This window comes from Pelobates fuscus, chromosome 13 (genome assembly GCF_036172605.1).
Source record: "Pelobates fuscus isolate aPelFus1 chromosome 13, aPelFus1.pri, whole genome shotgun sequence".
NCBI classification, from domain to species: Eukaryota; Metazoa; Chordata; class Amphibia; order Anura; family Pelobatidae; genus Pelobates; species Pelobates fuscus.
The window spans coordinates 81,118,209-81,141,416 of record NC_086329.1 but is presented as its reverse complement, the minus strand read 5'-3'; the positions used below and the strand labels follow the sequence as shown (position 1 = coordinate 81,141,416).

At 46.7% G+C, this 23,208-nt stretch overlaps 1 protein-coding gene across 1 annotated transcript; it reads right to left on the bottom strand.

Annotated features, from left to right (window-relative positions):
- Window positions 1–465: 465 nt before the first annotated feature.
- Window positions 466–7,759, bottom strand: LOC134582992 (thiosulfate:glutathione sulfurtransferase-like; the record flags this gene model as incomplete). Its single annotated transcript, XM_063439725.1, has 5 exons — window positions 466–756; window positions 2,105–2,264; window positions 3,980–4,099; window positions 6,303–6,346; window positions 7,719–7,759. Coding segments are annotated over 5 exons (420 nt in total), but the record flags the coding sequence as incomplete, so codon positions are not given.
- Between the last annotated feature and the right edge of the window lie 15,449 nt (window positions 7,760–23,208).

Genomic DNA, 23,208 nt, shown 5'->3' with positions numbered 1-23,208 from the left:
AGAACTTCTGGTGTGTATTTTGTAAAGTTGGTATGTGCTATTCCTGTACAAAGTTTTATTTTGTATTCAGTTACATCTGCTGAGTAAAATGACACCCCCATTGTATGTCTTTGGCACTATTTCGTGAAGCTACAGTGCCATATAGGAGACCTGTCCTTTTCAGTATTCACAGTCGAATTTTGAGAGACGGATTTAATGAGCCTATGCTTCCATTTGGGGTATTATAGTAGTTTGACTTGATGATGTTTGTTTTACATTATTTTAATGTACAGTACCTTCACGGACAATGTTTAATTTTTTGATTATTTGTGGAGGGAGATCAGGGCACAAATTGCCATTACTTTCTTAAAATAAAATCACAAAACATATGAATTCTTGTACTTGACTTAAATGTGGTATTTATTTATTTAATGTTTACTAAATTTATTTTGTACAAGTTTCTTCGTGGTGTATTATAATGTTTATTATATTAAAATAAAATATAGAATAACAGAGAAAAAACAGCCTATAGTTAAAAGTAATATAAGATATTCAAGTTGAGGAGATTCGTATTTTTTTTTTTTTTTTTAAATAATAATGAGCAGCATATGGATTCCGAGTCCAGAGGTTATACCAGGATACGGACCGCGAAAAATCCTTCAAGAATACAAGGTCAGTAGGAACTGGTAAAACCATTGTCCGAAATGGAAAATATCTGCAGATTACTTTCCCTCTTTCTCAGACCATGCAGTGTATCCACCGATGAGGTTTCGGACACTAAGGGGAATAAAAAAAAACAAAAATCAGGCCCTGTATTGTATAAATTCTATTACACCCTACACACACTCAACGTAGAATAGTTCTTACATTGTAAATGATAACATAACTCATTAAACATTGAGAGTGTGGATTATATGGATATTACAGCATTGCAAAGTCCACAATATGTGCATTTCATATTCAATAATCACGAAGGTTCGTATTTTTTTTTTAGAAATCACACCTTGCATCCAGGAAACTAAGGACAAAAGTCTCTAAAGATCAGCTCTAACAATAACCTGTAACCAATGGACTGCGAACTATTGTTTTGTAATATTTCAGATACAGTACATACTCTGTGAAGGTTACTGTAATCTTACGGACAGCATTCTTCACATTTGTTATGCTATAAGCAGGTAATGGAACGGTGGGTAATCTTACCTTGCAGAGCATATCGTATTTAAATTAGCTGCAGAAGCCAGGTAGAGAGCAAATGGTAGTTTTACGAGGCAGCTTTTTAAGGGTTTGGAGTATTCTTACAAGCATCTGTTTCACATTTAGGTTTATGCAGTATCAGGCGGGTGGCATAAGGGGATCTTAATTCATGATTCCTTTTCACATTTACTTGATTCCAGCTCTCCAAAGTAGAAAAGTGGGGATCCCAGCCTGGGAGACCCCAGTAAAGAAGTCAAACCATTCAAAAATGTTTTGACTACTTACATGGGTGGGCATTGTATCACTCCTGGCATGATAACCACTATGGCACACTGTAGTGGTTTTGGTACTTGGAATGTTTAAGAAATGAATTTAGGCTAAACTTGGAAGTATCTCAAGTCAAGCAATTTTGGCCTTAAACTGCAATTGCCCTGTAAATGCTCCACAATTTCCACTTTATTGAATTCACAATACAGAGATGCAATAGCTTAGATGTGGCACTAGAGGGCAGGATTACAGACAGTGTTTTTCACATTTAATGAGCACACAAGCACACTTTCATGTCTGAGAGGTTGAAAGAAGCAGAAATTTGTGATAATTACTGCTGCTGTAAGACAACTCATCAGAGGTGTCAATCAACGCATAGTTGCTCTAATTTATGGAGCAGTTCACATCATCCTGTTTGATGACTGGAAGTGTGGATGTAGGCTAAATAGGTAAAGTGTTTAGGGGATCACATCAGTCCCTAATTGAAGCATCTCATCCTGGTGTGGGAGGCTTCTGCTAGAAGCACTAAACTAAACAGTTCACTGAAGTATACTTTTGCTTTACTAATAATAAGACTATAATACTATAGTTGGCTTATGCAATATTGTAAATTGACACAATAAAACGGATCCAGTCATTTGAACAGATTAGCAAAAAAACATACTGTTTGTATCCCAAAGAGGAGGCAATCTCTGTGGCCCGAGTACCACGTCTTCCCGACAGACAATAGACAATAATGTTATCATCCAGCTTGGGTTTGTTTATCTTGAATTTCTTGGCAAATGTCTCAGGATCCATCTTAAAAGCATCTTCAAACTCAGTGACTGAAACACGTGAAACATAATTTTAATTATCACTTGCACCCACCACTCGCTTTACGACTGTGACAACATTATTGTAAGCCACCCAGCAAATAATGTAGGATTCAGCTTCTAAGTTTGACACCAATATTTACAATTTCCTAGAATTGCCGGCCACAGAAATTTGTTTTAGAAGTTCCATATGACCTAATTAAATGTGTCCTAACAATATACACAATTACCTTAATATAACTTGGGCAAACATATACAGTAACTAAATATTACACAGAGGGAATACTGCTTGCTTAAACAAATTAAAATCTAGTTTTACATGTCCAGTCTGTCTGTATAAGATTAGTACAGGTAGTATTCAAAGTCCACGTTTTGGGACTTTTTAAGAGAACTATTCAAAGTGCGGTTTTAATTATGTATAGATAACTCTTTCAGGGTATTCCACTTTATCTATAGATTTCATTGCTGCTACCTCCAGTTTTCTCTTTCTCTTGATTATACTTTAAGTTTAGGGGTTACCTCCCATTAGGAGGAACTAGTGAGTGATTTGGCTCAATTTTCTTTTTTCTCCCTCCTTTGCCTGTTCAAGAACAAGCAACTTCATGGAACTAATTTCAGGGATGTACAGAGCCACATGCCCCAGACTTTAGATGACGATTTCTCAGGCTCTGTACATCCAAACACCCCGCTTTTTGCAGGGATCCCAGATGGGACCCGGGGATTTATTGTGATGTTTTATCTATGTGACCCCTTCCCGAGGCACCGAGCCCCAAAGGTGTATGGAATATGTTTTAATGTGTGTCCTTGTGTACTATTGGAGCCTCCCAGAGAGAAAGATTGCTATCTGTAACCCAACCCCCTCCTGCCTGCGATTGTGTTGCACTGAATGGAGACCCCATGTGGGGGTCTGTGTATAAAAAGCTGTGTGCTTCAATAAAGATGGAGTGTTTTAACCTCCAGAACTGTGTGTCGTCTGGTTACTGGAGAGAAGGAAGATTTAACCCCCGTGTGTCTTCTGTTCTAGCTTGCAGGGGATGCAGCAGGGAAGAGCATCCAGAACTGAGTGCCATCCAGCCCTGGGAGCGCATAGAGCTAAGTCCCGTAACCCTGTAAGAGTTCCTAATCGGCTGAAGGAAGGGAACGAGCATGGGTAACCAGTTGGGTTACCAGGTATCCCGCTACAGGGGTTAATCTGCCCTTTTTGTAAAATGAAAAAAATGGACACAGTCTTCACACATAAAGCACTTCAAAAAGCTAAAGTGCTTTCTGGAGTGTCCCTTTAAAGTTTTACACACTTCTTTGGATTTTTGGTACCTTATCCCCCTCAAGGTTTTTTTCATGGCAGTGTTATCCTGGTGATGCAGCTTGGGAAGGTCACCTGCCCTATTATTCTTTGTCTGCCGAAGAGACAAACTTGAAGTTTTTGTTTTTTCACCAGGTGGTTTGTAACATTGTTTTTCCCAATTCTTTGTCCACACAATAGACAAGGACTAGCTGCTTCCTTGTCAGGCTAAATACTGGGCAGGTCAGAACCTAATCCAACCTGAGAGTGCAAGATCCTGTCACTCACCACTATTTATATCAATCATTGGTAAGTGTGAAATGTCTGCCATCCATGAATAAGGATAGGCAACTATCACACGTCACCAAAACCATTGATCCGTTACATGTTAACAAGTATGGTATGCTGCCCATAAAATAAAAAAACTTTTAGTACAAATTCTTACCGGGAATATTTATGGCATTTGAGATCTTGCCTTTTTGGACCTCCTCTGGTGTTCTTACATCATATAGCTGCACTATTCCATTGGGGTTTAGATTTTTCAGTTCATCGCATGTGATGGTTTCTAATTTAAGAGAGATACAGACAGTTGAGTACGAACATATGAGTACAGTCTAAAATGACCGGGATCCACCCAGTATAGTGTCAACTATGGAACAATGTCCTTTTTATTCACCAATAGGATACATTCACTTATTACATTGTTGCAAACATCACCATTCCAGAATTAACTGTTACGTTATTTCTAAATAGGGTTTAGTGAGTAATTAGGTACTAATGGAAGTGATATAGGATGCCTGGTAATTATAAATGCATGTGTGTGGGTTCTTGTGGGTTATCGGAGTCTAGATTTTCCTCCTCAGGGCCTGGGGGCTGTGAGACTAAAAATCTGTGTATGGTGTATGTGTCTGGTGTTTTCTGAATCATTCTGACACTTGTTTCTCCCATTAGACATCAGTAATTAGTTAAAAATACAATCTGTAGAAATATGGTCCCTCGCTGTCCTGCACAATACAGTTTCAGCTGTCAAAAACCCGAGAGCTTAGTGTCATCAGAATTAACCAGCGCACAATACATGGATTGCAATAACTACATGCAATGCTCTAGTTACATTACTACTTGTTCTCACTGCCACAGTGACACTAGTACTCACCACCACTGCCCTAGTGACTTCAAAATACGCTCGAACTGCCCCAGACACACCACAACCTGCACTCAGTCCCCTAGTATCCCCACTGACATGGTGATACCAGATTTTCCCCCCAATGCCACAGTCACACCACTAACTGCACTCTCTGCCCCCAGTCACACCACTAGCTGCACTCTTCACTAAGTTTCATGTAAATCACTTTCTTTACAGTCTCAGCCACAAAAGTGTTAAGTGCTAAAATCGCACCAGGGCTTACCTGCACTCATGGTACCAGATGAGTTAGAATAGTCAGCTGTCTGTATTATTGTTAAATAAAGATGAGCCAAGAGTCTCCTCACCTTAAACATCCTTTACTGACACTCCTCCCTCATGCAGAGGTGCCCACCCACTCACACTAACTACCAATAAGGAGTAGACTCTGCAAGGCATTGCTGAGATTAAAGGGAGGGATTGGGAAGTGATTATGAACCATTACCATAGATATTAACCACTCAATATACAGACCAGTGAGCCTCATGATATTTGTATCCATATTTCACCCTTTTGAGACAAATTACATTGTTATTCCATTGTAGGTGTCCTATCCTAAAGGACCCATGACGGAATAATTCAGTCATGCACCATTTTACTATTGAACAGCGCTGTGGAATTTGTTGATCAGCAGTGGGCTATGCAGGTTGTCCTATACTGATCACTGTGAGTGATAGTGGCTGCAAGGGGGATTTAAATCATATTGTGATTGTTTGTTATCATGTGTTACAATAGGATTTAGCAGCTGCAATACAATGCTGCAATTGTAAAGTGCAGTGCCCTTAGCGAGTCTTCTGCACTAAAAGCAATTCCGTATGCTGATGTTGCTAAAATCAGCGTGGGATTCCATAGAATCCCTCTGCTGACATCAAATCCCTTGCTAATCCTAATCATAATCCTAACCCTAATGCTAACTACTGTCAGGGTGGCGGTCCGGTGCCCGGAACCCAGACAGTGTCTAGGCGGCGGTGCGTGGACCGGGACCCAATATGCCTGATGTTAAGTGGGAGTCTTCAGCGTGGAGGTGGATTAGCAGGGTCTGGTGCAGGGTAAATGCACGCCCCCTGGTGTGCACCAGCGTTTGTGCAGCCACATACCAAGACCCTGATTCAGCTTATGCGGATACCAGGAACTAGGAGTATGGAAATTAGCAGACCTCCAAGGAGCTGAATTGGGAGGCTCTGCAGCAAGATTGTATCCAGTACTAGAAACAAGGCAAGACTAGAAATAGGCACCAAACATGAAAACAAGACAGAACTAGTAGAACACAGAACCAGAGAAGGATAGTAAGCTAAACCCAGAACATATACACAAGACATGAGGAAAACATGAACATAACATGGGCATGACTGGACAGGACTGTACATGGACTGGGGATACAAACAAACAAGACAGGATAACATAGGCAAAACAAGAGGAGAAATAACGAAGTACTACATATGGAAATCATGGGGATTTAGTCACACTATATGATCATACATTGCATAAGCCTGCCAACAACGCCAATGTACCCCATATCTGGCAGGTCTGGCAGGTCCTACACTGCCTAATGTATGCTAAAACAAACAAAGACATATATAGCACTTACCTGCAAGAAAGGGCAGAAGCCTTGAGAAGCTGCCTGCAGGAACCCTGAAACATAATGAAAGATGGAAACAAACAGGTGTGGCAAATAAAACAAACATTTAAAGGAAACCTGGAGACTGGGAAATCCAGGGACGAACTATAGGAATGAACCCAGAAATCCCAGCATAAAGAAAACCAGACATAGAATAGAAAACCCAAAAACCAAGAAAAACCAAACAAGAATTGAAACAAAAGTACTGGATACCAGAAGCCAAGTCCAGACATCAGAACAGAGCAGAGCAGATCATGACATAACCCCCCTCTTAAGGAGCGGACTCCGAACGCTCCAAACAGCTTCCAGGCAGAGACCAAGAACAAAAGCGGATCCTGCAACAAAGTCCACTTGACTTCCACAAAGGCAAGGATCCCCCAACCGAAAGGCCTCCTGCAAGGAACCACCAGGAACGAATGGAGATCACCGCCAGAAAAGGAGCATGTCACCAACCAGGAACTAGGCATCACAAGAGAACACCCGAAGCGACCAACGTACAGCTTAGCAGATTGACCCCCTCCAAAACAGAAAACAGGAATGAGGAAGCCATCTCCAGCAGACTGGTCCAGATACAGAAACTCTTGCATGCCGGAAAAACAGTAACAAAAGCAGAACAAGATGAAACCTGCAGATACAGGTACCCTTGAAAGCTGCATAGTCCAGAAAAGCAGGGCAAGATGAAACCTGCAGATATAGGTACCCTTGAATGCTGCGTAATCCAGACAGAACAGATCAGGAAAGCTGCAGGGTCCACTCCACGAACTCCATTGTGCCTATAGCCATATGTCAGGGTGGCGGTCCGGTGCCCGGAACCCAGACACAGTGTCCAGGCGGCGGTGCGTGGACCGGGACCCAATATGCCTGATGTTAAGTGGGAGTCTTCAGCGTGGAGGTGGATTAGCAGGGTCTGGTGCAGGGTAACCACACGCCCCCTGGTGTTGAGCACCAGCGTTTGTGCAGCCACATACCAAGACCCTGATTCAGCTTATGCTGATACCAGGAACTAGGAGTATGGAAATTAGCAGACCTCCCAGGAGCTGAATAGGGAGGCCTGCAGCAAGATTGTATCCAGTACTAGAAACAAGGCAAGACTAGAAATAGGCACCAAACATGAAAACAAGACAGAACTAATAGAACCCAGAACCCGAGAAGGATAGTAAGCTAAACCCAGAACATATACACAAGACATGAGGAAAACATTAACATAACATAGGCAAAACAAGGAGAAATAACTAAGTACTACATATGAAAATCATGGGGATTTAGTCACACTATATGATCATACATTGCATAAGCCTGCCAACAACACCAATGTACCCCATATCTGGCAGGTCCTACACTGCCTAATGTATGCTAAAACAATCAAAAGACATATATAGCACTTACCTGCAAGAAAGGGCAGAAGCCTTGAGGAGCTGCCTGCAGGAACCCTGAAACATAATGAAAGATGGAAACAAAATGGTGTGGCAAATAAAACAAACATTTAAAGGAAACCTGGAGACTAGGAAATCCAGGGACGAACTATTGGAATGAACCCAGAAATCCCAGCATAAAGAAAACCAGACATAGAATAGAAAACCAAAAACCAAACAACAATTGAAACAAAAGTACTGGATACCAGAAGCCAAGTCCAGACATCAGAACAGAGCAGAGCAGATCATGACAACTACCATGTAGAGTGGGCATGATTCTGCCAGGATTCTGCCTTAGCATTGCCAGGATTAATGTGAATTGTCTGTTTTGTTGTTTAGCATCCAGGGCTAACCCGAATTGTCTTTTATATACTCACCATATTTGTATGTTCTGGCAGGAAGTTGAGTTTCTTGATCAAAAGAGCGTGGCTGGGGGCGGGGCCTGACTGTCATGGAGGGAAGACGTGCCTAACTAAAGCTCCACACTAATCCTGGAAAAATGGTTGAAAAGGCACCCCTATCCAGCTACAAACCGTACCACAGGACCCCAAGCGACCTACTAATCCTCTACCCTTACAGGAAACCGGTGATGCGGCCTGTAAGCGGACTACAGACGGCAGAAAGCTCCCGCGAGGACATGTGGCCTGGCGGGCACCGGGTGGGAGAGTCGGCCGATCTCCCAGCCTGGAACCAACCGGAGACCACCTACCACGAGCGGATACCCCGCAACCCCCCCCTTTGGTCCGGTGGGGGTGATCCCGGACCACCCATGAGGGTCCCCTCCAACACGATGGAGACAACAGTGACATGGGCCGGAGAGGTGAGCGGCCAACCTAAAATGGCGGAGACCATGCGGCCAGTAGACAGCCGTGATACACCACTAAGCTCCCTGTCCAGCATAGACAGGATATTCTTAAACTTCTGGCTCAAACTCGAAAACAGGCTGCAACAAGGCACCCCGCGACCACTCACTGCACGCCGCCCACCTCGACAAATGCCACCCGGCACTCAGCACCAGCTTGCAGCCAAGACGGGGCCTAAACTCACTCTACGGCGAAGTAAGCACGCACCCATCTTGTGCAGAACGGCAAGCGGGAGGAAACCGCGAAAAACAACCCCCGACCTCAAGCAGACACCCACCTCTCCACGAGAGACTCTATTTAGGCCCAGAGGCACGAACAACCGACCCCAACCACACTTGCTCACTCACCGCACCACAACGAAGCTGAGAGCATCAAGGGGATCTTCCCCAAAGCACGCAGCGCACCTACGGAGGGAGAAACCGCAAGTCCCAGCAAACACCAAACCACAGCGACATACCGATATCGGAGATGCACGCAGCCCGACAAGCTTGAAACGGGTTCCCACTCAAGCCTGGAGCAGACAGAGTCCCAAGTTACGGATCAATGGGACATTCACCAGCCAAGGAGTAGGGAAGACGAAACTGGGGATTGGGTGATCTTTTTTGTCATTCAGTATTTCAGTTACTGATTTATTTTGATTTATTTTATGCATCTTATTTGTTTACATGACATGCAACAAACCCTACCTGGACTGCTGACACTAAGCACTTACTTCTCAATTAGGTCAGCCTATCGCCAACTCAGTGTTTCTCCTTTTCAAACTCCCATCACCCATAGCCAATATTGGTAAAACTTGTTCCCAGTGGTCTCCTATAGACTTACTTGTTTTACTAACCCAAAAATGTGTGCTACCTTACTCCAATCACCATGCAACTGTCCTAAACAGTTTTATTTCTCGCAATGTATTGTTCAGCTACGATATAAGCCTCAAATAGATAACTCTTGTACTTACTTGTAACGTTAAGCTTGGTTATATATGTTCTTGATCAATCTTGCACAAGCTTATTTTCTCTTGTTCTACATAATCATTTCTTTGTCTAGATAGTACAGCAATGATACTTTATATACCATAAGCAAGAGCTAGACACGTTCACCTAGCATGTTACCTCCACAGGGTCCGGGATTAACCAGCGACTATCCTACTAAACTCTGAGAAATGTTGATTTTCTGGATAACCATGTTTTTTCACATAAAAAAAAAAAAGTGCTGTTAATGATGCCATGATACTGTAAAACTTGTATTACTTCATCGGCTTGTACCCGCTATTGTGGCGATACAAGCGTGTTTGTTAAATCTCTGCACTGCAAAAATAAAGAATTAAAAAAAAAAAAAAAAGAGCGTGGCTGTGTTATTTATTTATTTTTTGTGAATATTATTTTTATTCATTGTTCAATTTTAGGAAACAGTGAGACTCGCAGGACTCCAAGATTTGATACTTTCAAAAGTATAGATAAAAGTAAGTGTTATTATTTGTTCGGGCTCCCAGGCCCACAATTGTCACGGTAATATACCCCAACACGCAGGAATAGTTCACAGTCAAGAGACAAGAAACAGTGTTCGTCTTACCGGACCTTAGAATGGCCGGACTAGGACGAGAGAAAGACAGAGTCAGAACAAGCCGAGGTCAAGGGAACTGAGAGACAGCGAAACGTAGAACAAGCCGAGGACTGGTACACAGAGGACAAAACAGCGGATAAGCAAGCAAGGATAAGGAGAGAGCGGAGTCAGGAACAAAGCCAAGGTCAAGCACCAAAAAACCAACTGAACGATACAAGCACTAAAGGGAACTGGACAGAAACCACGATAGGGCAAGGAGCAAGGGGAAACAGGTGAGTATAAAAACCCTAAGGTTCACTTTGATTGGCTCCTGTCATATCCACGCCCCCAAAACGTGGGTGAATGGGGAATGTGGCCTGACAGGGGCCAATGGGAGACTGATTCTAATTTAGTCTCCCACTGTCCCTTTAAGAGCGCGCCCGAGACGCGCGGCGCGCTCTTAGTGTCGGGCGGGACATGTGACCGCTTCTCGCGGTCACTGCCCGCCTGACTGATCCCATCGTTGGCTGAGCCGCGCGCGGCTCGTGCAGGAGCAGGACCGCGCGCGGCGAGAAGGGAGGACCCCGGCCGGCCCCTGGAGAGGGTAAGTACCGCTACAGTACCCCCCCCTGAAGACACGCCCACCGGGCGGGGAGGAGCAGGCCTGGCAGGAAAACGAGCGTGGAAAGAACGCACAAGGCGAGGAGCGTGAACAGCGTCAGCGGAAATCCAACTGCGTTCCTCAGGCCCATAGCCCTTCCAATGTACCAGATATTGGAGGCGACCCCGAAGCAAGCGAGAGTCAATTACAGCCGCCACTTCAAACTCCTCATGGCCCTCCACCGAAACCGGAGGAGGAGGAGGGACATGCCGAGTAAAACGGTTGCACAGGAGGGGTTTTAACAAGGAGGTATGAAACACGTTAGGAATGCGTAGATTTTTTGGAAGATCCAATGCATACGAGACAGGATTAACCACATGCAAGATACGAAAAGGACCAATAAAACGAGGGGCCAACTTCATAGAAGGCACACGAAGACGAATATTGCGGGTAGAAAGCCAAACCCGGTCTCCCACCGCATAGGATGGAGCCGCCCTGCGATGCTTGTCAGCGTGAACCTTCTGGCGAGCAGCTGAGGCCACCAAAGAACACTGAACCTGCTCCCAAGTATTACGTAGACTAGCCAAATGTTCGTCCAGAGCTGGCATGCCCTGTAAGGAGAATGCAGCTGGAAGAACCACGGGATGCCGGCCATACACAACGTAAAAAGGGCTGTTACCGGAGGATTCATGAGCAGCATTATTACGAGCAAACTCAGCCCAAGGAAGCAGGTCAGCCCAATTGTTCTGATGGTGGGACACGAAACAGCGAAGATACTGCTCCAGAGATTGGTTGGCACGTTCAGCAGCTCCATTAGACTGGGGGTGGTAGGCTGAAGAAAACGAGAGGGAGATACCCATCTCTGCACAAAACGCTCTCCAGAATCTGGAAATAAACTGGCTACCCCTATCGGACACGATCGAAGTGGGAATACCATGCAACCGAAACACCTGCTCGGCAAAGATAGAGGCAAGTTCCTTGGATGATGGCAATTTGACAAGAGACACAAAATGAGCCATCTTAGAAAAACGATCCACAATCATCAGGATGACAGTTTTACCATTAGAGGGAGGTAATTCAACAATAAAATCCATGGATATATTGGACCATGGCCTCTCGGGTATGGGCAACGGATGCAACAACCCACAGGGAACTCTGTGGGAGGACTTCATACTGGCACAAGTGCTACAGGCATTAACGTAATCGGTGACGTCCTTGCGCAAGGACGCCCACCAGAAATATCTAGAAACTGCTGAGACTGTCTTAGAAATACCAGGGTGTCCAGCAGTTCTAGTGTCATGATACAATGACAAGATGTCTCGTCTCTCTGGTAAATCAACGAATAGCTTATCAGCAGGCCTCTCCTCAGGAGCCAAGTTTTGTTTAGCCTGAATAGTCTGTAAGAGAGAAGACGAAATAGAAAGAACAGTAGTCGCTATTATTCTGTCAGGCGGAATGACAGGGGTAACATCGACCTCGAGTTTGTCAGTAGTCTCGAATTGTCTGGACAGAGCGTCAGCTTTAGTATTACGATCACCCGGTCTGTAAGTGATTATGTAATTAAAACGAGACAAAAACAGAGACCACCTGGCCTGCCTAGAAGACAATCTTTTTGCTTCACTAAGGTATGAGAGGTTTTTGTGATCCGTTAAAATGAGGATAGGATCCCTGGTACCCTCTAGCAGATGTCTCCATTCCTTGAGCGCCAAAATGATAGCAAGGAGTTCACGATTGCCTACATCATAATTCCTCTCTGCTTTGGACATCTGTCTGGAAAAGAAGCCACAAGGGTGTAACGGCTTTTCAGGTGAATCTCTTTGAGACAAGATAGCACCTACCCCTATCTCAGAAGCATCAACCTCAAGAATAAAGGGCAGTGAAGGGACAGGATGCTGTAAAACAGGAGCAGAGGCAAATGTAGCTTTCAAGAATTCAAAGGCCTCGAGTGCTTCTGGTTTCCAGACATGAGTATTACCATCCTTCTTGGTCATTCTGGTTATAGGCGCTACAATGGCAGAAAACCCTTTAATAAAACGCCTATAATAATTAGAGAACCCCAGAAAACGCTGAATGGCTTTCAAACCCTGGGGCAGAGGCCACTCCATAATGGCAGACAGTTTCTTGGGATCCATACGAAAACCCTTGACAGAGATTATATAACCCAAGAATTGGACTTCAGATTGATCAAATGAACATTTTTCGAGTTTGCAATAGAGACCGTTAACCAGAAGAGTTCTCAACACTAATTTAACATGCATGTGATGAGTCTGTAAATCATTAGAATAAATTAATATGTCGTCCAAGTATACTATAACGAATGTATGTATAAATTGACGTAGGACATCATTAATAAATTCTTGAAAAACTGCTGGGGCGTTACAAAGGCCAAAGGGCATCACTGTGTACTCGTAGTGGCCACTCCTGGTATTGAAAGCAGTCTTCCACTCGTGATCCTTTTTGATACGTATGAGGTTGTAAGCACCCCTAAGGTCCAATTTAGTAAAAACTGTGGCCTGTTTAAGCCTATCAAAAAGTTCTGTGATCAAAGGTATGGGGTACGCATTTTTGACGGTGATTTTGTTAAGGCCCCTATATTCAATACAAGGCCTTAATTCGCCATCTTTCTTAGACACAAAGAAGAACCCAGCCCCTGCCGGGGAAGAGGATCTTCTTATAAATCCCTTCTCTAGAGATTCCTTGATATATTCCTCCATAACCAGGTTCTCCTGAGGAGATAAAGGATATATTCTCCCTTTGGGAGGCATCGTACCAGGTAATAAATTAATTGCACAATCGTAAGGCCTGTGAGGTGGCAATCTTTCAGCCTCCCTTTTATCAAAAACAGATTTAAGAGAAAGGTACTGAGAGGGTATGACCGTAGGCACGGGGGGAATATGAGTAGAATTCAAAGGGGTGACTTTAACAACACAAGACTCTTGGCAAGAATCACTCCAAGAAACTATTTGTCCTGACTCCCAATCAATAGTGGGATTATGAGTACGTAACCAAGGATACCCTAACACGAGGTGAGAGGAAGGAGAAGTAATGATCTGAAACCGAATGGTCTCAGAGTGTAACACCCCTGTAGACATATGTAGGGGAACAGTCTCATGTGTGATAATAGGAGAGCATAATGGTCTACCATCTATGGCCTCAACGGCCAAGGGTGTCTCCTTCTCTCTGGTGGGTATGTTATTCTCCTTGACAAAACTGGAATCAATAAAGTTTTCGGCCGCTCCGGAATCAACCAGTGCTAGTATATTCCCTGCTATGCAGTTACTATCAAGGTGCAGGGAAACAGGAAGAAGTAGCTTATTAAGAGGCAAATCTGAGGACTGTGATGTCACACCCAAGGCCAGTCCTCTATACGGCCTTAGGTGCGAAAGTTTCCCGGACGCACGGGACATTCTTGTCTCATATGACCCCTCCTACCACAATAAAGACAAAGTCCCTCCTTTCTCCTATAAAGCTTTTCAGCGTCGGTAAGTTTAGCAACCCCTAACTGCATAGGTTCCTCCTCAGAACCTTTAGATCCTTCGGGAGTCTCAGCTCTAGGGGAGTTAAGGGGAACAAAATGTCTATTTCTGGACCTGGTATATAACCTGTCACGGATCCTGTTATCTATATCGATAAGATAGTCAATCAGGTCCTCCAGCGGTACAGGGAGGTCCTTAGCTGCTACCTCATCTAAGATAGTATCAGACAGACCCTTCATAAAGGCAGTAGTAAGGCCATTATTAGTCCAATCTACCTGTGAGGCAAGGGTCCGGAACTGAATAGCATAATCGGCTACAGATTTAGATCCTTGCTTTATTCTCATTAATGCCCTGGCGGCATTTTTTGACCTTTTAGTCGTGTCAAATGTTCTACGGAACGCTGTGAGGAAGCTATTAAAGTCGTGTACCATAGGCCCATTAGCCTCCCAAATCGGATTTGCCCATTCTAGCGCCTTATCCGTAAGCTGGTGCATAAGAAAACCCACCTTAGATCTGTCTGTGGGAAATGAACGTGGGTACATTTCGAAGTGGAATTCTACTTGATTAAGGAATCCCCTACATGTCTTAGCGTCCCCTCCATACCTAGGTGGCGGGGTTAGATGTGCAGAGGCATTAGACATATTAGCAGTGTCCGGTATAGGGTTTACAGGAGGCGTAGGTACAGGTACCGGAACAGATCTGGATAACAGTGTCTGGATGGCTTGAGCCATTTGATCCATACGGTGATCCTGTTCTGCGAATCTAGCCTCATGAGTGACCATCTGTTGACTTAAACCTGCGGGGTCCATGGCCCTATCGTAATGTCACGGTAATATACCCCAACACGCAGGAATAGTTCACAGTCAAGAGACAAGAAACAGTGTTCGTCTTACCGGACCTTAGAATGGCCGGACTAGGACGAGAGAAAGACAGAGTCAGAACAAGCCGAGATCAAGGGAACTGAGAGACAGCGAAACGTAGAACAAGCCGAGGACTGGTACACAGAGGACAAAACAGCGGATAAGCAAGCAAGGATAAGGAGAGAGCGGAGTCAGGAACAAAGCCAAGGTCAAGCACCAAAAAACCAACTGAACGATACAAGCACTAAAGGGAACTGGACAGAAACCACGATAGGGCAAGGAGCAAGGGGAAACAGGTGAGTATAAAAACCCTAAGGTTCACTTTGATTGGCTCCTGTCATATCCACGCCCCCAAAACGTGGGTGAATGGGGAATGTGGCCTGACAGGGGCCAATGGGAGACTGATTCTAATTTAGTCTCCCACTGTCCCTTTAAGAGCGCGCCCGAGACGCGCGGCGCGCTCTTAGTGTCGGGCGGGACATGTGACCGCTTCTCGCGGTCACTGCCCGCCTGACTGATCCCATCGTTGGCTGAGCCGCGCGCGGCTCGTGCAGGAGCAGGACCGCGCGCGGCGAGAAGGGAGGACCCCGGCCGGCCCCTGGAGAGGGTAAGTACCGCTACAACAATGCTGACAGACTCGCAGGTCCCTTGTGTCGTGTTTTATTGTATTGCATAATATATGTAGTTGTACTTGTTACGCATATTTACATTTGCAATTCGTACTTTATACATGTTGGTACTCGCAGGTATCTGTCCCATCCTCTACTGGTAGGCGACACGCAGGTCCCCTCATTTTGGGTTGTGCATCCCTGTTTGAATTGGGCACATATGTCCCTTACTTTAGCTTCACGTGTACTGTGTAGGTGTTTAGGTGTGTGTCTGCGTTGTGCCTTGTGGGTTCCGCGGTTCAGAATGGGTGGTTGTGTGTATTGCGTGTTGCCCCTGGGGTTTTCGTTGGAAGTTGTCGTGCGTTACTGTCATTTGTGTTGTGGGTGTTATATCCCTGGGGGGTTGGGTTGTTTGTGTCTTTCCATGATCCTCTGTGTCAGGGGGGGGGGGGGTCTGGGTGGGTCAACTGTCTGACATCTTCCGTGGTCCGGAGTTGGTTTCTGGGTTCTATCAGTCTGCGTTGTGGTGTCCGTCGGTTCGGAGACTTAATTGGAATCTTTCTTTTGCTCTCTCAAGGATCCAGTACGTCCATATTTCCATGTATGTCGTGGGGGCGGTATTGGCCGTCATAGTCAGTTCCTCTGTTATTCTAAGATCCTCCATTTGGCTAAACCAGGTTGTAACGGAGCTCCGTGTACTCCGACCGAGTACCCTCCGTTGATGGATGCTCCTAGCGCTCTCAGAGGACTCCAAGCACTGCAGACGACACCACAACCACCGCAGGCTCCACAACCGCCGTAGCTTAACTGGAGCCGCGCCGTCTTCCGTCCACCCTGGAATGAACCTTCAGCATTCAGGAACGTGTGGGGAAGATCTCTCCTCCTGGAGAGCGTATCTGGAACAAGCTCTTAAAAGAGCTAAGTGATTAAGAGCTCAGGGGAATATGCAGAGCATAGCAATCCCCAGTGTGATATAGCAGTTCCCTCCAATAACGAGACACGGCTACGTATTGAGGGTCAGAAGAGGTCTGAGGACTGGAACACCCAGCCTGCTTTTTATTAGGATCAGGTACATACAGGACACTCCCAGGGGGAGGATGAAATTGACCAATCACATGCATGGTAACACCCCCACGTCTCCTCCCCTCAGATAAGCACATAACCCAATTAAAACATACATTATTTTACCCAGTTTCTGGATGTACCCCAAAAACAGGGGGTACAGCTTTAAATCTGGTATCCCCAAATAGCCCTTGTTCAGGGGAACAGTCTGTCCAAAAATCAGCCCATTCGGATGGATGGTTCGGGAGATACAGGGCTCCAAAGTTTTGACCGACCGCACAGACCAACTAGCCGAAAATAGTTCCATGAGTTTTGGCCTTGCGGTCGGTCTCCGTTCGCACGGTAAAATAGACGAAATTCTTGCCATCCATTCGCATCTTTGTGGTCGCTAGAATCCCCATACTAAGTTAAGTATAACTACCGAACGGCCGGTCGTTCGGTAGTTTCCGTGCGAAGTTCTGGATGTCTGGAGGTCTTAGCGGTATTCGCCTGTTTGCGCTGCCGATTTCAGTTCCATGCGTTCACAGGCAAACACCGCTGTTCGCACGCAAGATGGCCGCGAACACGTGGAAAAGTCCCGAAATGGCGGCCACCTATTCAGAGCACAAAGAATTCGCATGAAATCATGCGAACGGCTGTATTCTCCAGTAATGTGATTCTTATGCAATATATTCGCCTAAATCTCCTGGCTGTTAGGTTATTTTAGTAGTCCAAACCTACAGCATAGATAAAGGGAAAAAGACAGTCTAATACAAGTCCATATGCCTGAATACAGGGTTTACAGTGCAATATAGTCCAGGACCATAGTCGCAGGGGAGGAGGCAGGCAAGCAGGCCTCTCCAGGACAAAGTGGCGAAGGGCACTTCGTCACACATCTCCCCTTTGGGGGGAAGACTAACCAGGCACCTGACCTTCTGTCGGTCAGTGCCTCCGTTAGTCGATCCACCAACCCACAATAAACAAATGCCAGAGTAGCCCACCCACAACAAACAGGTACAAGGGTGACCCACCCACAAGACACAATTACTGCACCTGGGTATTTTGCTGTGGTAATGAGGCCACATGCCGAGGGTACTTGAAGGGCAGAGGCCAACTGCACTCTGCCCAGATGCCAGCTCTTCTGCTGGGGTAGCCTGCAGGACATCAGGCTCTGGACCAGGGACAAAGGTAGGGCAGAGGCCGACTGCACTCTGCCCAGCTGCCAGCTCTTCTGCTGGGGTACTGAGACCATAATCCGGCTCAGTAGTTAAGGGAACCTGGACGTCAGGAGGGGTTAGCATCGCCTCCGTTAACCCTGGTGCCACGCTAGGAGTTAGCTGGGGAGGGGAATTTGTACTTACCCCCTCCTCTGGGTGTCCCGGTGAGGGTAGTTGGGGATCTGGAAAGGCTGTCCAGCATCCCTGTAGGTCAGGCACAGAGACCACGGTCCCATCTGCGCCGTCTGGAGGATTGGTGTCTCCCCTTGTTGGGGAAAGCTGCCGCTGGGGAGAGGGGGGGCTGTGCTCCTTTCCTGGAAACACAGGCTGCCGCTGGAGAGGGAGACCGCCTGTCTCCACTCCCTTACCATGGTCCTGTTGCTGTAGAGTGGGACCAACTGTCTCTGCTCTCTGTAGGACACACGGCTGCTGGGGGGGAAGGACGGCACCTTCGGCCCCCTGGGGTACACACTGCCGCTGGAGAGGGAGACCGCCTGTCTCCACTCCCTTACCATGGTCCTGTTGCTGTAGAGAGGGACCAACTGTCTCTGCTCTCTGTAGGACACACGGCTGCTGGGGGGGAAGGACGGCACCTTCGGCCCCCTGGGGTACACACTGCCGCTGGAGAGGGAGACCGCCTGTCTCCACTCCCTTACCATGGTCCTGTTGCTGTAGAGAGGGACCAACTGTCTCTGCTCTCTGTAGGACACACTGCTGCTGGGGGGGAAGGACGGCACCTTCGGCCCCCTGTACCTCACGCTGTTGTTGGGGCGCAGGGACGGAATACTTTGCCCTCACTGCCCGATATTCTGCTTCCATCTGCAGATACTCCGCCAGTTCTCTCCTCACTATCGGTACAACTTCCTCGGTTAGGAGGGGCCCGTAGATAGCCAACCGCCGCTTCAGCATAGCGTCAAACTGTACGTGACTATACCAATAGTCCAGTTTTGCTTGGTGTTCCCAGGATGCTGTTCCTCGCACTAGGGAAGCCATCCTGTTGTAGCCAGGGGCGCTGCCCAATGGCTAGCGTTGCCCTCAATTGTAACTCCAAACGTTACCCGTGTCTCTGAGCTGCTTCTCCTCGCACTAGGACGCCATCCCACCGCTGCCACCAATGTAACGGAGCTCCGTGTACCCCGACCGAGTACCCTCCGTTGATGGATGCTCCTAGCGCTCTCAGAGGACTCCAAGCACTGCAGACGACACCACAACCACCGCAGGCTCCACAACCGCCGTAGCTTAACTGGAGCCGCGCCGTCTTCCGTCCACCCTGGAATGAACCTTCAGCATTCAGGAACGTGTGGGGAAGACCTCTCCTCCAGGAGAGCGTAACAGGAACAAGCTCTTAAAAGAGCTAAGTGATTAAGAGCTCAGGGGAATATGCAGAGCATAGCAATCCCCAGTGTGATATAGCAGTTCCCTCCAATAACGAGACACGGCTACGTATTGAGGGTCAGAAGAGGTCTGAGGACTGGAACACCCAGCCTGCTTTTTATTAGGATCAGGTACATACAGGACACTCCCAGGGGGAGGATGAAATTGACCAATCACATGCATGGTAACACCCCCACGTCTCCTCCCCTCAGATAAGCACATAACCCAATTAAAACATACATTATTTTACCCAGTTTCTGGATGTACCCCAAAAACAGGGGGTACAGCTTTAAATCTGGTATCCCCAAATAGCCCTTGTTCAGGGGAACAGTCTGTCCAAAAATCAGCCCATTCGGATGGATGGTTCGGGAGATACAGGGCTCCAAAGTTTTGACCGACCGCACAGACCAACTAGCCGAAAATAGTTCCATGAGTTTTGGCCTTGCGGTCGGTCTCCGTTCGCACGGTAAAATAGACGAAATTCTTGCCATCCATTCGCATCTTTGTGGTCGCTAGAATCCCCATACTAAGTTAAGTATAACTACCGAACGGCCGGTCGTTCGGTAGTTTCCGTGCGAAGTTCTGGATGTCTGGAGGTCTTAGCGGTATTCGCCTGTTTGCGCTGCCGATTTCAGTTCCATGCGTTCACAGGCAAACACCGCTGTTCGCACGCAAGATGGCCGCGAACACGTGGAAAAGTCCCGAAATGGCGGCCACCTATTCAGAGCACAAAGAATTCGCATGAAATCATGCGAACGGCTGTATTCTCCAGTAATGTGATTCTTATGCAATATATTCGCCTAAATCTCCTGGCTGTTAGGTTATTTTAGTAGTCCAAACCTACAGCATAGATAAAGGGAAAAAGACAGTCTAATACAAGTCCATATGCCTGAATACAGGGTTTACAGTGCAATATAGTCCAGGACCATAGTCGCAGGGGAGGAGGCAGGCAAGCAGGCCTCTCCAGGACAAAGTGGCGAAGGGCACTTCGTCACACAGGTTGTGAGCGGAGGTGTTACACTTTGTTTCCAGAATTGGGGGAGTACTTGTTTGGCTACAGTAAGTATTCTGATGGTCATTGATTTCTTGTACTTAGATCAGGGAACAGGTGTGTAGTGTAAGAGCATTGCAGCCGGTTCCAGAGGGGCTGGTGCATCCATGAATTTCTCTAGAATTTTATGTATCCCCTCCCAGTATGGTTTGATCATCTCACAATCCCACCATATGTGTTTTATGGTGCCTTCCTCCCGTTCGCATCTCCAGCATAGCCTGGGTTGGTCTGGGTCTATTTTGTGGAGGAGGTGTGGTGTCCTATACCATTGCGTTAGCAGTTAGTAGGGAGTTCATTCATGTGTGCCCTCAATTCCCAGTTGCCCCCCCCCCCCTTGATGTATCCCACATAGTCCAGGAGCAGTCCAGGGAACCGGGGGGCTCAACGGAACCGGGCTACTGTAAGGAAACCAAGTATATTTAAACCTCCTTCGGTAGAGCCTAGTACATATAGCTCTCCATTCGGTAGTTCCAATGAACGAAATCCATACGAAATAGCAATAGCTTCACAAGATAATTCCCTTAGTAAAGCATACGAATTCCAAATAACAGCCGAAGTCAAGAATCAGGATACAAATAGAACTGACTTTTATTCACACACACAGCCTTTTATGCAAGTCCCCATGCAAGGGGACATCCCACAGGGAGGGACAACATTTAACCAATCCTGTACAATAAAAAAATAAAACACACCCAGCACAAACATATAATTCCCTCCCCTAGCCCTGGAGATAATCAGGTCTGATACAGTAATAACCTAATTATCTCCAGGCAGAAAAATTACTATTTTCCCCAATTTCTGGAACACCCCTTTAAACATGGAGTATCCTCACAAATCATATGTCCCCTGATAGCCCCGATCTGGGTGACCAACATATTCAAATTTCACCCAGATCGGTTCAGGGGTTCTCAAAAACTATGGAAGTCCCTTGTGACCGGTTCACCGTGGGTGGGCTGCCCAAAATAGTTCCATAAGTTCGTGTGGTTTGCCGGTCACTTTAGAAAAGGGAGAAAAACGAATATAAATACCAAACAAATTCCCCTGGCTCCTAGCAGCGATTGTTCCCCTCATTCGTATGCACCACCATACCGAATAGCGCTCTTCTAGCTAATCGGTACATATAGTTCTAGCGTTCGTGTGTTGGAGACCAGTGTTCGGGAAGTCGAGTGTCCGATTTTAGTTCCAGACACTCGACGACCAAGTCCCGCTGCCTTTGTTCGAATGAAAAAAAAGATGGCTGCGGTTTTCTCTGCCACGTGGCGTTCGGCAGTACGAACGCTGGCCGCACACGTAGAGGGTTTAAGTGATGCCGACTTTGAAGTTAAATGAGCCAGGGGTGGTCTTTGTTCGGCAGTTTCATCTGCCGACTGGAAACATGAAGAAATAGAAGGGAAACAGGCAGAAATACCGAATACAAGAGTCATTTTTTCACAGCTTCCATTCCGGCCCTTGCCGGTCCCCCACTCGGATCTTAGAGTTCTTTGCTCCTCTATATGTACCTTTCTTATTGTGGCCATGTGGGTACCCTTTGGGTATCACCCAGTGGTCTGTATACTTGCGGATCATAGGAATTCAGTGTGGCGGTATGGAGTGTCCAATGTCCATGGTCTTTTGGGTCGGGAGCGTGAGTTGCCTGCCTTGTCATCAGCTAGTGCCATGTGGGTTCTCGGGATGATAGGTAGTGTGCAGTCCTTTACATGTTAGCACCTGAGGGGCGAGTGTTCTTCTGCTTCTGGTGAGCAGCTGGGCCTGGGGGGCAGCTGGGCTTGGGGCTGGGCCTGGCATTGCATCTCGGGTGAGAAGGTGTAGAAGGCCATCGGATCCGGCCAAGTCATTTGTAATGGGGGGAGTTGTAGTTCCCTTATTAATTCTCTCAGGTCTCCGTCGTTCTTCACGATGTAGGGGCCGTTAGTTGTGGTAACTTGAACTCCTGTGGGGAAATTCCACCGATACCTGATCTTGTTGGCCTGCAATGCTCGCGTGAGAGGACGCATGGCTCGTCGGTATACCAGCGTTGCTGGTGAAAGGTCCGGGTACAATTTTATTTCTGTGCCATTGTGGAGAACTTGTTTTTTTTATCTCTGGCGCTTTTCAGGATGTATTCTTTCACTTGGAAGTGCGTTAGACAGCATATGACGTCAGGCGGGCCTCTTGGTCTAAGGGCTCTGTGCGCCCTAACAAATTCGATGGGTGTTGTTTTCGGCCTTTGTCGGAGGGCACTGAATATCTCCGTGAGGGTGTCACGTATCTGGGTGGCCTGGTCCAGATCCTCGGGTAGGCCCCTAATTCGTATGTTCTGCCTTCTCCCCCGGTTATCCAAGTCCTCCACGTGGAGGGCCATTTGGCGGATTTGTACTTCCTGTCTTTGGATTATGCCCGTGTTAGCGTTCTGCGCCGATGCCATGTGGTTGAAGTCCGCTTCCAGCTGGGCTAGTTTGTGCTGGATCCCCTGCATATCTTCTCTGAGGGCATGGAGTTCACCTGCGATAGACTTGTGGAGGGCTGAATTCGCTTCCTTTAAGTCAGCTTTCGTAGGTAGGTTGCTGATTAGTGCAACCCAGTCCGACTGTGGTGGCTGAGAATTAGGGCTTTGCGTCGCCTTAGAGTGAGGCCGAGCAGGCTAGGCCCGAGGCCTCCGAGTCGCTTGAGGCCTGGTAGGTTTGGTCGACCGGGGCCGTGAGGTGTTGGCGCATGTCCGTTGGTTGAGACCCCCTCAGGGTGTTGGTGGATGAAGCAGCCTGTTGTGACTTGTGTGTTTTGCCCATGTTTGTGGTAGTTATAGCAAGTTAGACGGATAATAGTGCTGAGACTGCAGGGAGCTCTTGGTTTACGCCGCC